Here is a 16256-nt window from a genome sequence, read left to right as displayed (position 1 = left end):
TTATAGCCAACTTATATAAACAGATATTAATAGAAGGCTAGCATTAACTTGAAGGTCAACTTTAATATAATTCTGAAGAGGAATTAAATATCGACTATCAGCTCCTTATTTACCTAGTATGAAATAGCTATCGGTACCCCTTGCCTCATGAAGAGGCTGTGATTCTGAAACATTTTATATAACTTAAATTTTTGAAAATTGAACCTTTTTTTTAAATTACACATTAGGATAATTCTCAAAGCCCCCCCCATTATGAACCTTTTGTGCAGTGAATAAGCAAATATTTAATTTTTTTAAAACTAAAAATAGCCAGAGATATAGGCTGTTTGATTCCTAAAATTTTTCAGTAGCACCAATTTAAAAATAAAATATGACAACTTTAAAAATTAAAGTTTGCCTCCTACTTATATTTCAAATCTTGTGGCAGGCAAAATATTTATCGAAAGCAATGTTTTCTGCCCATTCTCTGGTTCTGCCATTTTACTGTACTTTGATTTTGTGACATCATCTTCTTCTAAAGCAGCTGCTATTAAAGCTTAATTAGCTTTTAATTAAGGAAACAATGTTGCCTTAAAAAGTTTGTGAATTTTCTATCATATCACAGATAGTTTGAGACTTGGAACATGCTGCCAGTTCTGAGGTTGGACTGGATAGAGTTTCTCCGAAAGGAAAAAAGGCCCTCATCCCTCACAAAGGCTAGACTGCTACGTCTATAGCACAACGTAGGTAACATGTGCAGAAGAAACAGCCAGTTTCTCGTCTCCGCTAGAAGAAACTCCAGAAATGGGCAAAATCAGTCAAAAGATGACACTTGGTCCTAGATAGGAGAAATTTTCTCAAATTTGAACAATTTTTGCCTTGTTACTAATATTACATGGAAACAAATGAACACTACTGAAAAAGTAGAAATTAGGAAAAGCCAGGTGAGAAAATGAGAGGCAGTTCATTCAGTCTGTTTCTGTCCCCACGGTAGGCTCAATCATTAGGTGGGGTAGCTGCTCCATGCCTCTATGCAGCTCCATAAAATAGAGCAAAACCACGTCGTTTCTGTTCTTCTGAAAGTGTGTGTGGGTTGGAAGCTGTCCTCATGGTGAGCAGCCTGTAAAACACGTTACTTTCATGGGGATCCTAGGTCACATTGTATCCTCCGTCTTAAGACGATAGGAATGGTAACTAGGAGCCTTATTTGCAATACAAATAAAAGTTTATGAAAGTTGAAGAGTAGCCTGAATAAGACTTACTGTGTTTGGTCCCTTGGAAGTAAGTTTTTTGAAACCCTATAGCTCTAACCATCACAACGGCTGAGGCCTGCAGGGATAGAAAATGAGGGAACATGGTTGTGTATCATTCTGATGTGGACACCTGAGGGTAGGAGTCACTCTGATGTGGACACATGCAGGTGTGGATGAGAAGGGGTTAGGTAGCAGTTTGCCTGTGGCCTAGGGTGATTTTCACATTTTTGAAACTTTGGCCTCATGGTCTGGCATTTTGGGAAATTTTCAGGTCTTGTTTGTGGAAGGAATCTGAATCTAAGAAGGTAGACTCAGTCAGCTCATGAGAACTACCAGGATGGATTGGTCCGGTCAGTTGGATTGCCCAGGCCCAAAGAGGATGGTACTGTTTTGGGGTGACTAATTCTGCCACCTCAGAAAGTCTGTAAGGTGATCTCTGTATCCTACATGTTGATGAGGGACAAGGAAGGCCTGGGCAGTAGAACATATGCAGACCTATTCCCAAATATATGTCTTCATTTATGTGATGTGTAACCGCTTAGCCCCGTGGCTTTACATAATAGGTTCTCAGTAAACACTAATAGAACTGAATTAAATCTATCAAATCTAAAACGCTTTATCTCCTAATTTTTCAATGTCAGGTAAGTCATTTCCACACAGCTCATATGTGCTACCTCATGAGAGGGTGTTTACTAAAATTTGTTGAAATGATTTTATAAAATGTCATAATGGCTAGCCATTTATTAATATCTGACCACAAGGACTGGATAAAGGATTTGTTTTTAGAAATAAAAACACTCTAGAAGGAAGCCCATTTCTAGTGAGCCCACTGTGTTTTATCAGTTATCATGAGATGTGTATTTAAGGTTAAAAACCTATGTTTACCAGCACTAAAGTTATTAGCTCTGCTTTATTTATTATATCCATAATCCAGAATGTGTTCCACCATTCCAAAATTCTGATTATAGAATATTTATAATATTTATAATTTGTTATCCGGTGGTGTGGCTTAGAAGGTATAAATGGATTGTCTCATCTTTTTTTTTCTTTCTAATTGATGATGAAGCAAAGTACCATTCAGCAAAGTCTATTTTTTAAAGTATTTATTCAGTTGACAACCAATCCCAAACTGAAAGAGATGAAAAATAACATAATTGAGAAAACAGTTGCCTGTAGCTTGATGTGTATGAGGAAGAAAGACGCTCTTACAATTTTCTAATGTATGATGAAACCAAAGCTGTGCGTAAGTTCTGATGTGGTTGAAAGTGAAAACCAGTTCTCTTAACGATTCCCCAGGGGAATAAATTCGACCTCTGACTGGAATAAACGTTCATGGACATAAGGGGTTTGTCTTGTTCTGAAATAGCAAGGTTGGTGTAAGTAGTGAGAACCAGGGCAAACAATGAGCTAAAGGAAGGAGCGCCAGGCAGAAGCAGGACGGCCTGAATTCTGCCACTAGCTGTGACCTGACGTAGCCTGAGGTGTTCACTTTCCCATCTGTAAAAGGAGCAGTTGAATCAGATGCTCTGGTCCCCCATGAGGAAGGACGGTTCTAGAGATTTGCAGCCTAAACTTGGCGAGAGAGGAGTGGGTGGAGGCATTGTACTTGAGCCATCCCTACAGTGAATTCACAACCCATTAGGACCTGCGTGGATGTGACTGAAGCATGGTAGAGTTTAAAAAAAAAAAAAAGACTCAGCGTTAGTCTCAGATTGTCAGACATTTGCGCAAGTCACAGCTTCTTAGCATCTTATGTTCTCTTATTTGTAAAATGAGGGAGACGATAGTCTAGATCTCTACACTTCCTCTTATCCAACATTTAAAAATCATTTTAATGGAATTATAGAAAAGCAGAAATTTTAATCTAAATTGAATATATTTTCAGATATATATTCACTGAGTGAGTTAAATGCTAGAAGAATTAAATATTGTTCAAACGCAGAAAATAACACTCTATTAGAAATAATCTTGGAGTCAGTTAATTTCCAAATTAATAGATTCAGCATGATGAATATTTCGCCAACAGCAAAGCAATTATTAATACACAATTCTAAGTTTAATAATTACCCTTAATTTTCTTTTTGTAAAATGTAACAAACGCTCATCCTGCTATTATTATAATGGCCACATCGTTTACATGAAACAGGATAAATGTTTCCCAAAAAAGTGCTCATAGAGACGTCCACAAAGGAAAACAAACGTATCGTTGGTTCAAATTGTCTCAAATAGCAGAAAGGCAGTCTTTCATCGGTTTAGAACATCACTTGCTACTGTTTTTAGAGAGCCGCTCATCATGGCATCGTTCTGCTAATAAAACTTAATGTGTTTTATGCTTTAATTAATTCAAGATAAATTTTTAGAAAAAGTCAGTTCTATCTGTGAGAGAGTAAGCATTTTCAAATTGTATAGTTAAGACTTCAATGGTATGAGAACAAGTTTAGAAAACATTTTTATTAGACAAATTATTTAGACAAATTATACACAGAAAGCTCTGCCACTCATAACTGAGGCCTCCAAAAAGTGGTTTGTGTATTTGTATAATAGGCAATACATCAAAATAGGCCTATTTTAAATATTGTACATGGTTAACAGTTTGTTGATAGCTAAAATCACTGCAACATCTGGTATGTCCCTATATAGCTTGTTGAAAAGACTTTTTGTCTTAAAATCAGAGTCGTGAATGAGATCATGAATGTTACAAGGGAGAACAAGTTGTGCATGCACTTAGATACTTGTTACCCTGGAAACAAAATGGTTTTTGCATGATAAGAAATTTTTCTGCCTTACACAGTAGACAATATTTGAAGATTTAGTACAAAAACAGTGACAGGACAAGATGCTTCCCAGAACAGAATTAGCATCAAAGTATAATATACCTTAAGAATATACTTTTTAATTTCTCCTAAAGCAAATCACATAGGTTGATTCCTATACCAATCCTAGCCACGGAATGAATTAGATTAAAATAAGTGTATGGCTGCATAAAAACACAGGATAAGTTCTTGCTTCCTACTTACCACATTTTAATTTAAGGATTACAAACAAAGTTCATTCTACATTTCCAACAGGTAAGAAGGCTACCTTAAAAAGGGTTGTGCACAAAGAGGCACTGTTTTTGTTGTTATCCTTCTATACACTTGGCACTAATGTAAAAAACACATAACTCCTCCAAATAGAACTGAATAAAAAAAGGGGCTGAAGTTGAGAGCCCAGTATGGTTGCTGTATTTTCTTCTTTAGGGTAATGTATGACAGTAATTAAGGCCACATCAATATTTCTTAAGGGCTCCCGTCTCGCCCCAACTACAGCTGTATTGATTGGCTTACTGCTTTGGAAGAGAATTTATTAACCTTCCATGATCTACGTTTAAACTCGTATAGAGCTCCCCGTGCTGTGGTGGACATGGTTCAGCTAACAGCATTTTCCATTTAGATAATTAATTAAAAGTAAAATTATCAAGGTTAGCTTTATACACTGCTGAATAACAAATGCAAAAATCTATTCGAATGAGTTAACATCTAGGAACAAATATTAAATCGCCCTGGATGTTTTAATAACAAAAGTATAAAATATTCTCTGTTGGCAAACAATGCGAGTCAGAATAACATTAAAGCGACCTGCCTTTTCTAACTGAAAAGACCCCCTGCACTATACATAGTTCCTGTATACAACACTTTTGTTTTAAACTAAAGCTTTATTAAATGAATTGCAATAGCAATGGCCTCCTTTGAATATATATACACATTATATAGGTGCATATATATGTATATATGAGATACTAGTTTATTTAATACCGTAGAGGCTGCTGCCGTATGATAAAGTTTACTGTACATAAGAAAACACTTTTCATACTGTACAATCGCATAAAGGTCATATGCACTGTTGCAGTGCAAGAGTAGTTTTAACTGGAGTCTTGACTGGCATATTAATGGCTTGTTTGTAATCCTACAAAATTGCATTCTCATATTATGTGGCCTGAATGGTCTTTAGATTATTCTATAAACACTGCAGGGGTTGCCTTTGGCCCACAGTTAAAGGACACTCAACAGCAGTGGAGCAAGGTATGGATGCAGCAGGAGGATGTAAAAAGACTGGCGTTATTGCAATTATACTTTTAAAAATAGAGAAATGTTACAGAAGAGGCCTTTATGTAAAATTAATCCTGCATATACTGTTAGTATACTCAGTGCACGTTTCCTATACTTGAAGTACAGTATATGAAAAGCGGACTAATAGGATCCTAGTATACTACCTTCTGAGGGAATCAATTGAGTAGTGAAAAAAAGTGGAGAGAAATGTCCAGGAAGAAAAGAGAGAAAGAAACAGAGGAGGAGAGAGAGAGGAGGGAGAAGGTAGAGAGAAAGAACTAGAATTGTTACTAATACTCCTGATTAAAAAACAAATGTTACATCCATGTTAGTCCCACAATATTACAGTCGCTCCTTGCAAAGGGAGTCCTACAAAAGAAACAGTGAAGAGATTTTGTTGGGCGCTCATATGGAGGTGCCTCGGTCTGGATCATTACCCAGATTGAGCCCCAGGGTAGGAGTTGGTTGATAAGGAATAGATGACATTGTTTTTATAGGACTCCTGAAAAAGCCCCCATTAGGTGCTCTGTGCCTAAAAGGGCCAGTTCGGTGCTCAGGCATGTTGCCAAAAGCGAAACCAGAGGCAGCTTTAGCTGACAGTGTACGGCTAAGAGTCTGGATCTGCTCTGGGATAAAGGTGGTTGTGGTAATATGAGTGTTCCTGAAATCACTGATTTGCTCCAGTGCTTGTCGTGTTGGCAAAGTGTCAATGTCCAGAGGGGTCAAGTCAATTGACGAGGTGGAAAACTGTTTATGGGGGCTGTCGTCATCTGTGCACAAGCTATTTACACGTCTATGGAGGTGCTCCAGGTCAATTTCCTTGTCATCCTGGAGATGAAGAAAAAGAAGATAAGGTTCTCATCAGTACTAGCTTCATGGTTAAAAAAAAAAAAAAAAAAAAAAAAGTAGTTCAGCAAACATGATAGGTAAATGAACTGAACTTTGGGGTTTATTCATTTAACAAATATTTATTGAGCACCTAATATGAGCCAGGCACTGTGCTAGGTTCTGGGGGTACCAATAGGATTCTGAGATAAGGTTATCTATACTTTTCTTGCAATAAAAGTTCTAAAAGGAGCATATGCCACATGCAACTACAAAATATGGGAGCAGTAGATGGGTGATTGCCTTCTACAAGAGCAGAGACAGACCCAGGCAAAATTATACACATACTAAGTATGGTTTTGGCCACGCATCCCCTCCCCACCTCTTCTTTATGCATGCTTCCTCCTTTTTCAGGGTGTCTCATTCCAAGTTGTGTTTTTGTTCCCTTGACTACTTGCTCCTAACCTTAACTTTCCATTCTTGGAGATTAAGTGATACAAGATTATCTGATATGCTAGTTCACACTAAAGTGTTAGTGACTGTTAAAGTGTTATTTCTCTTTAGGCTAGAAATATGTGAGATTGTTTACAGAGAGCAACATTCAACACAAGAGAATCAGTTTCTGATTGAGGGACTTCATACACTCAAGCTATCTAGTACCTGAATGAGGCAATATTGTAAGGTCAGCACTGGAGCCTTTAGAGACCCCTTCAAGGCATGAGGTGTGAGTGACAGCTTCAGTTTAGCGCCACGTTAATGCTAAATGTCCTCTAAATCAAAGACGCTTTGAGCTACACTAATAGAGTCTTAGTAAGAAGGTGCTTAATGAAGAAAAAGAGTATAACACCTTAGATTTCTGGAGTTGAAACTAATTCGTAAATCCCTTAGGATTTTCACTAGAAGTGAGCATTAAAGCCCAATATTTGAAAAATAAAAGTGGCAGGCAAGAAAATCGTCCTTTTCATCAGTCTTATTTATCACCAAGTTCAATAAATTAAATTTATGAGGATTTAAAAATATCTATTAATCATAAGAGGAGAAAATATTTGTTCATACGATCTGGATTAGCTGCTATGAATTAGAATGGAGGATGTATTTTTTTCATTGTGCAATTATAGTGCTCCTTAGTGAAAAATATTTTGATGTGCATCACTTTTCTTCCTTCTCCTTTCTCATTTCAAAATCCAATAAAGATATCCATTAATGCAATATTATCACTGAGACGTTAGAGGGTTGAAAGATAAAATCTTACGGTTCCCACAGCAACTATAATATAGTCATCCATCAACAGATATAATAATGCAAAAATTTAATATCATATATAGTAATTCAAAATGTAAGGAGCTTGGGGAGTCCTTAATTTCCAGAGTTTTGAGAATATGAAGCTTCGGCTATAATGTTGCATTAATGTGGTCTTTTGCATTGAATCAATGTCAGTAGAGATACCAGAAGTTTATTACATTAAAAAAAAACTACAATAAAACCTGATTAATTTTTAGTTTATACTCCACTAATTTAGACTGTATGATCACTCGGACAGGTAGGAAGCTAAGATTTATCTTCGCTAAGCCAAGCTTTTCCTTATAAATGATGCTGATCAATTTTGCATGTAAGGTGGTAGCAAAGAATCCTCAGACAACTTTAGAAAACAATCTGTTTGAAAGAATACATTAGCATGCAATAATTCATATGCAAATGAGAAGTCATTTTTATTTGTGCTGTAAAGCAGATCCTCTCAGGATCTGCTGAGGCATCGGTTAGCCAAGGTCTAGTTACAGAAAGTTCAAAGCTGTCCTTTGAAACTATCTAGAAAGTCAAACCGTTCAGCAAATTCAGGTTGTTTTCATTTCCATCTGTGAAGCTTTAATGAATATGATTTCATTATATAAAAGATTTTTCACTTTTTGGTCCAATGGAAATAAGATAAATAAATCAAGTAGTTTATTTTTAACTTCAGAGAGTCTCTGATAAACACACATTTTTTTTTTCTGGATGAAAATAAGGCACAGGGCACTTTAAAAGATATATGTAACTCTGAAATTATTCTTTCAAAGCTCTGGAAAAATTTTAATATGGCCCTGGAGTTAAGCTGACTCATGAGAAAAGGAGGACCATGGAATTCTAGAAGATTCCACCGTGTGGATTTCTTAAGCCTAGAGCCATTAAAGAACTATAATAACATATGATCACTTCTATAGGTCTACATACAGACAGAGGGAAGCAGTCCCTGGGGGTGAAGAGAAAACTCATTATTTTACTGTAACACTGCATTTCTTAGGCCGAATCTCAGAGACACAAGTAATCTACCTGTAAGTTAAACAACTATTTGAACTAACGTGATAAGCATCCTTGTGAACTGGTCAAGGGAATCACAGCCCTTAAAAAAATCATGGACTTAAGGTCTACCCTGAGATTTGGGAGAATTTCAAGGCCCATTATGGCTCATGAAATTGTCAGTCTTTCAAACACGATTGTCTCCTCTTCATGGATCTGGGATGTCTTAAAATGAAAATTGGTACTGGTCTTACCAATTTTTACATTTCACAGATTTATTTTCACTCTTCAAGGAAAGAAGAAACAAAGACCACCCCCAACCCATCATCCCCTTCCCTGTGGTTAACCTCTCTGGAAGCACAGCCTACTTGTGGGCTCAGCATGGCGCTGAAGCTTTCAGTCAAGTACCTCTTTTGATGGGACCCTGGAGCCTTTCCTCTTGTTCCACCACGTCTCCAGCATGGCTATAAAGCAGGAGAGGACGATCCCCGCAGCCAGGATGCAAAAAACCCCTGCAAAGCTCTTTATGTCCAGGGCACCTCCTTTCTGCTTCGTGTCCACTGAGGAGTACAGGTCACACTGGCCGTTCTTGGGCCACCATTTGTGCTTCAGGATGTCCATGTCACCACTTTGCTGAAGCTCCAGGATCCTTGGGGTAAAGCACACAATCATGTGTTATTACAGACATAGGTATTTGCCTCAGTCCACAACATATCCATTAATAACCCTGTCTCTAAAGGACGGTGGATGTCAAGAGGAAATGAATATAGAGATTAGCCTGCAGGTGGAATGCGAGGACACACAAAACATTGTTGCAGTGATTCTTTAGACAGACTTGTGCCACGACGCCGTCCTCTCTCCTTTCTTACATCCCTCCCTCCCTGCTTCCCTTTTGTCTTCCCCCACCTCTTCTATTTTTATTTTTTCTGTTTCATTCTATAATCCTAAATATTAGCCTCAACCCCGGTTTCTTGCAACGTGATTTTACAATTGCATTTCAGAGGCACTGTTTTTACGTGGCTTCAAGCTGCTGCAGTTCTGTGTTCCTTCCCTACATGCAGAACGACGCTCTGGATCTTAATGCTTTTATGAAGAACGTTTTGCTGCTCAGAGCGAGATGCTGGCATAATGTCGCCCAGCATATGCTACACACAAAGAAATTCAATTAAAAAGACTTCTATTATTTAACACAGTGTGGAAGAAAGCCTTGGGACAAGTTTGAAGTTGATAGAATACATCGTTTTGGGCTTTTCACACAACTGATCTAGTTTCCTTTTAATGCCAAAGGGGAAATAATCTTACCTTGGAGAACAAGAAGAAAAGTTGACCAGAGGCTTTCAGAAGTGGTCACATTCAAATAAGAAATACCTTCTTTTGTTCACTCCCAGAGTCTGGGGATAACTGCAAAGACTGCAGCTTTTAAAACGTATGATTTTCATAGAGGTTTTATTCTCAGTTCCAAACACTCTTTGGGCTCTACCTAAGACCTGCCTGGTTTTGGCCCTCCTCCAGCTGTGCCCCTTCTCACATAGCCAGAATGGTCAGGGCCAAGGTCATGAGCCTGTCCAGAGTGCACACCATCCCCACGGTTCCCTAGGACTTCCTGGCCAGACAGCTCAGAGTGCCTGCCCATCCAGGACTCATAAAAGCCTATTCCTGTGTGTGATTTCCGAGAGCAGATCTCACAGCCGTGGGTGCACACAGGTCTCTAGGGTGGGGTTTGGGGGGTGTGGACATCTCGACATGCAAGCTCAGGCGCACACACCTCTGTGTGCGAGACCCTTACTGTGTGGACAGAGCCGGAGGTGGAAGGCTGACTCCCAGTGCCACTGGGTCAATGCAGTACTCCCGGCTGCTCACCAGTTAGAGACTCACACCTTGGCTCCCTTGGGGTCATGAAGGTATACTTGTCAAGAGAAGAGGAGAGAACATATTTTACCTAACAATGTTTAGCTTGATTTACAAGTTTTACACAGTTACACTTAGGGTATGTGGACCCATATTTGCACTCTTGCCCTGGCGCTTGGATTATTTAGGGAGAGACTGCTTAAAACTTTACAGAGGAGAACTAAGCCTACCTGTAAGGAGTAAATAACTCACTTTCAGTGATGTATTTACTTTTACCGGTTTCATGTCATCCACGTGTCTATGAGTTCAATGATAATCAACATTCAACCAGAGTTAAACGAGAGTAATACTAGCCCTAGGGGCTATGATGGGGAGCTAGTCTTTGTTTTTAACTTTTATTTGATATTGGAGCATAGTTGATTTATAACGTTGTGTTAGTTTCAGGTGCACAGCAAAGTGGTTCAGTTGTACATATGCATGGATCTATTCTTTTTCAAATTTCTTTCCTATTTAGGTTATTACAGAGTATTGAGCAGAGTTCCCTATGCTGTACAGTAGGTCCTTGTTCGTTAACTGTTTTAAATATAGCAGTGTGTACATGTCAGTCCCAAACTCCCAATCTATCCCCCCTGCCCCTTTCCCCTGGTAACCATAAGTTTGTTCTCTAAGTCTGTGAGTTGTTTCTGTTTTGTAAATAAGTTCCTTTGTATCTTTTTTTTTTTTTTTGATTCCGCATATGAGAGAGAGCATGATATCTGTCTTTCTCTTTCTGACACATCCCTGTCATCTACCTCCGGGTATTCTTGCAGCCTCACCCCTAGCACCCCCTGCTGACATTCCAGGACCAACAGTGCACTGGAGCCTCCATCACAACTTGGATGTCTTTCTCATGAAATTGATTGGTCTAAAGTTCTGTTCCTTCAGTGTGTTGTTCAAAAAGGGCAGTAAATTTGATTAACTGACTTCACTAAAATGATTATGAATATTAACAGATTACATTTCACTCTTATCCCAGCCCTATCCAGATAAAGTCATTTGCATTTCCAGAAGTGTGTTCCAAGGGACACTTGTACAGAGGGCTTCTGCAAAAAAAGGGTCCTGTGGTCATCAACTTTGAGAAACACCCTCTTGGAAATTTACAAAAAAAAAGGCAGCCTATTAAAGGCTTTGAGAAGACCTGTGGAAAAGAAAATTTGTATGATTGTTTGATTCAGCATTTCCCAAATTAGTCTTCCCAAATTAGTCTTTCATTCCCCTTTCCTCGTTTTTCTCCCCAAATAACATACATTAATAACCCGTGGAGCTAAAATTTTGAGGAATACACTTGAGAAATAGTGCCTTGAGCCAAAAGGAGCAACTCCTGGTGGGCATGTGTGGCACCATCACACACATACGTAATCACAGCATCAAAGTCGCTTGCTTGGCTTATCCATGAATACCATTCAGATAACATTAGGAAACCAACCCTGTAGGTATTTGCCTACCTAAAGATCTAGCTAGTCAGGGCACCACTGAATATCTTGAAAGAAAAAATATAGTCATCCCTAAAAGAAAGAATTCTTCTTAAATCTGAATTTATAGGTACATGTAAAAATAAAAGGAGACTACAGAAGCATCTTCTAAATGAGAATATATCTGGGCACAAAATGAGCTCCCAAATTTCCCTGTCCTCCTATGCTTGCCACACTATATTGGTCACTGTCTGTGGAAGTCGAAGAGTTTTTCTTCATTGCACTCATCATTTATTACTATCTGTGGTTACTTGATTAATGTCTGTTTCCCCTTCTAGAATATGTTCTCGTTATCTTCCATGCTTCCTAACAGAGCAGCCACGTATCTATTGATTGAATACGCTCAATACAGTTTTTGGTAAATGAACTCTACCCTCACATTCTACTTTTTTCTTATCATTATGCTATTTTCTTATTTATTGCATTCCCTCCTATTCATCTATTCATTCAATAAACATCTGAAGAGTGATTTCATGTAAGGTATTTCCTTGGGTACAAAATTTATGTTAAACCACAACTGTACGTCCAGCCAGAATGGCCTGGGCAACACTGAAATCATTTCAATACCCTCAATTCATGCTAATTTATTCTTTCGTTAGTTCACATGTTCATTCAGGAAACAATTATTGCTTACTCTCTCTTCTCGGTTGTATCTGGTACCACTTACAATGTGTCCTTATTATTTCTACACCTGGAAAATAATTTGGTTTTAAAAATAATCACTGAAGTACACATACTCTGTGTCACCCATTTTGATTCTCATAGGAGTAAAGGGCCTTAAATGGCCAAAGGCCGTAAATGGTAAAGGACCAAAGAATGTGTTTAATTGTAAATTTTTAGGTTCAGCTGGTGGTAGGAGTTTTTGAGGGGAAAAAGAAAAGATTTCTCTATGTGCTTTCAAGTATCATCATGTCACAAAGATGTCTTTATATGGTCGATCTCATGAAGCACAGGTGACTGAGGCACTGCAGGAGACCTCATCTTTGGGGATATATCAATACAAAGAAATTGGGCCATAGAATTCCTCAGTCAAACTCTACTAGCCCACAACAAATTCTGGGAACACAGGCTGGCATGGAATACAAGGGTTGGAAGGAAATGAAAGTGTTCTCTAAGCCCAGAGCTCTGCTATAAACTTTTGCCACACAATCTAAAGCTCCCTGGAAATTCCATCAGAAAGGTCTTACTAAACCCTCCTTTTTATTATATAAAAAATCTATTTAAGGTTTAGATAAAGAAAGTTTAGCAAAATCTAATTCACTGCCTTAAAGAATAATGGGATGAGTCCTTATAATTAATGAGATTCTTTATTCAAAGGTTCAAAAGCTCTGGCATGTTTAAAAGAGACTTAATTGCACTCAAAGGAAAGATTTGCCTTTTAATTATAAGCAACACTGGTGTGTGTGTGTAACAATGCAAAAAGCTAGCTGCAAAATTCTTAACGTGTACAAAGAAAAATTCTAGTTCCATGTAATGATTGTTTTTGTTATATGTGAAACTTCCACAAGATGGCAGTCTTTGCTCATAGAGAGCAAAGTGTTACGGTTAACCTGTGGGCTTGAAACGTTAAAGTATAAACTTCTCGGTGCTGTAAACACTTTAACTATTAGAAACAAAGTTGGATGTTAGACTGTGATGAACAACTGGAAGTGTAAAACCTCTTTTTGGAGTGTAGTCAGAAAAATTCCTACCATTTTACCCCAGAGTGATTATACGCTTACTGTGGAGAGTTATTATGGAGAGAATTAATGAGGCCATAAACAAAAGCATCTTGTTCATTGCTTGGCACTTAGTAGGCTACCAAAACTCAAAAGCTAGAATTATTATTGTCAGCATGTGTGACAACCATTCTGTCTCTGGACCTGTTCTGGTACATACTTTTTTTTTTTTTTTTGCGGTACGCGGGCCTCTCACTGCTGTGGCCTCTCCCGTTGCAGAGCACAGGCTCCAGACGCCCAGGCTCAGAGGCCATGGCTCATGGGCCCAGCCGCTCCGCGACATGTAGGATCTTCCCGGACCGGGGCACGAACCCGTGTGTGCTGCATTGGCAGGCAGACTCTCAACCACTGCGCCACCAGGGAAGCCCCTGGTACATACTTCTTAATGGAGAATTCTATTCCCAGATGAGTCAGTGAATGATTCATGAGTCAGTGAATGATTCATGATTCACTGACAAAACACTGCATTTCCTTCTTTTGTCCAGAAGTATTAAAACATTTGTAATCTCATTGAAGAGCAAAATCTTAGAAGTCCATAAAAACCTAGCTTCAATTTGAGAATGGCTAATAGATCAATCCTGCCTGCATTAAATTCTTTATTGATAGAAATAAGCAAATTTCAGGGGAAAGGAGCATGGAGGCAAAGGATCCTCCCTTCATATTCAAATAAAAATATTCAACAGGTTTGAGGCGTTTATCTTGAAAAGCTTTTTACTTACTTTGAAGATAAAGCCTCATTTATGTGTTAGAGCTACATTTTTTTACATTAATTATTGATCACTTATCCTTAATCACTACTCTAGAATCTGATTTTCAAATTAATTTTTTATGAAAAATCAGGTTGCTGAAAGATGGATACAAATTTCTAATCCCACATAGGTAACTTTGATTTTGCCCTTGAATTAGCAGTCTATAGGGTCCTTTTTAATTTTGTTAATTTTCTTACAGTTAAATTCCTGCTGAGCTTTAAAAAAAGATATTGGTTAGAGGCCAGCTGACTTTTTAGTTGCTTCTGCTGGGAAAGAATTTAGGGGTAATCAGAAACTACCCCTAAAAAAAAAAATAAGGGCAGGGATTCCTTATTTTAGACCATGTAATGTAGGGATTCCTGTGATTCTTTTGCAATTGGAATTCCCCCTCATGTTCACAGAAGCACAAACTACTAGAATAAAAAGACTGAAGACATCATTTATTCTCTCTACTTCCCTCCACTCAATCTACAGATGAGGAAACTGAATCAGAGAGAACAATAATTCCTCCAAATCATCACATTCTACACAAAAAATAAGTTACGCACCATGCTAGGGTAATCAGAGGCTCTCTGCAGCCAGAGGTGAAATGCCAGGGCTCCAGCCACTGCAGGCCCTGCCTTGGCTGTTCTGAGGGCCGAAGGGATCAATATTTTAGCAATGTTCTAGTACATCATCTAAGACACAACTGTCAGGAAGCACTGCTGTAGAGATTAAATGACTCTCTTAGTGACTGATACAGAGTAAATAGTTGAGCTGGGGCTGGAACTCCGGTCTGTCCCCTGATACTTTTCCCTGTTACTCTACACAGCCTCGAATATGTAACTCTTTGGAGAAGACCTCTTTTCGTTTCAGAGATTTGTTAGTTTTTTTTTACTCCGAGTAAAACTGTCATCAATATGTTCCCCCCAACCACATGATATAATTGTACTGTGATTGCAAATTTATTCATAACACAATTTGGGTGTACAAAGAAAATGTAGCTTTTCTCTGGAACATAACTGATTTTCCTCAGGAGGAATGGGCCGGCTGAGCAGTGGGAACCAAACTAAAATTAGCTCTACGATTTAAAATTTAATCTGCTCTAATAATTTAACATGTCTCTAGCTTTAGCCCAATTTACTTGAACCAATTACTCCACCTTTCTGATTCCTCCCTGTTTCCCTTGCTCTTTTCCATGATGGCTCCGTCAGGATTCACGGAGGACCACATTAGGTCTCCTACGTGGGTGTTTGGTGCGGGGAGCTCTGGCCTCTTGCTGGTCCTTGGATCTGCTCTGGCAGGTCTCCTTTGAGGTTGCTTGGGCCTGGGCCCTGCCCTTAGACACTGCTACTAAAGTCGGCAGAGGCAGTAAGTCTGCTAAACTTGGCTAATGTCTTTCTTAGCTTCTATAGGGCTTGTGGCCTCCTCTTGGCTGACCTGACCTCTGAGGTGTTGTACACCTTTCTCAGCTTCTCCCATTTTCTTCATCCAGCCCCTGACTATTCTGTAGCCCTTTAGACACTACTGCAGTGTCACGTTGTCACTCACTGAGGGTCCCAAGGGTGGTCCATGTGCTCTACCTCAGGATTCCTACCACGTGGACGGAAGGGAGGCCTGGGAATGAAGATTGAACCTTTCTTTGCTTTTTCCCGATGTGCGGCCCTAGCTTCTCAACTATCTGAGGTCTTGTTTGTTGGTGCAAATGCTGGTGGGCCCAGGGAGCTCTCTTCAGAAACGCTAATGGGAAGGGAAGCATCAGGCCTTCTACCCTTGTGGCTTTTTTTTTCCCTTTTGGTATGTGGGCCTTTCACTGCTGTGGCCTCTCCTGTTGTGGAGCACAGGCTCCGGATGCGCTGGCTCAGCGGCCATGGCTCACGGGCCCAGCCGCTCCGTGGCATGTGGGATCCTCCCGGACCGGGGCACAAACCCATGTCCCCTGCATCGGCAGGTGGACTCTCAACCACTGCGCCACCAGGGAAGCCCCCCTTGTGGCTTTTAATCTCCCTAACGTCTGTCTCTTCTCTTGCCC

At 39.2% G+C, this 16256-nt stretch overlaps 1 protein-coding gene across 2 annotated transcripts in view; it reads right to left on the bottom strand.

Moving 5' to 3' along the window:
• Window positions 1-5725: 5725 nt before the first annotated feature.
• Window positions 5726-16256, bottom strand: part of GRID2 (glutamate ionotropic receptor delta type subunit 2) — a 1355780-nt gene continuing 1345249 nt past the window's right edge. For both annotated transcript variants that reach the window (XM_065877462.1, XM_065877463.1), the window contains 2 exons: window positions 8828-9068; window positions 5726-6148 (listed from right to left, as the gene is read on the bottom strand). In XM_065877462.1, coding sequence (XP_065733534.1) covers window positions 5726-6148; window positions 8828-9068 — 664 coding nt within the window. The remainder of the gene's footprint in view (window positions 6149-8827; window positions 9069-16256) is intronic.

This window comes from Phocoena phocoena, chromosome 5, assembly GCF_963924675.1.
Source record: "Phocoena phocoena chromosome 5, mPhoPho1.1, whole genome shotgun sequence".
In the NCBI taxonomy this organism is placed as follows: Eukaryota; Metazoa; Chordata; class Mammalia; order Artiodactyla; family Phocoenidae; genus Phocoena; species Phocoena phocoena.
This window is presented reverse-complemented; position numbering and strand designations above follow the sequence as displayed.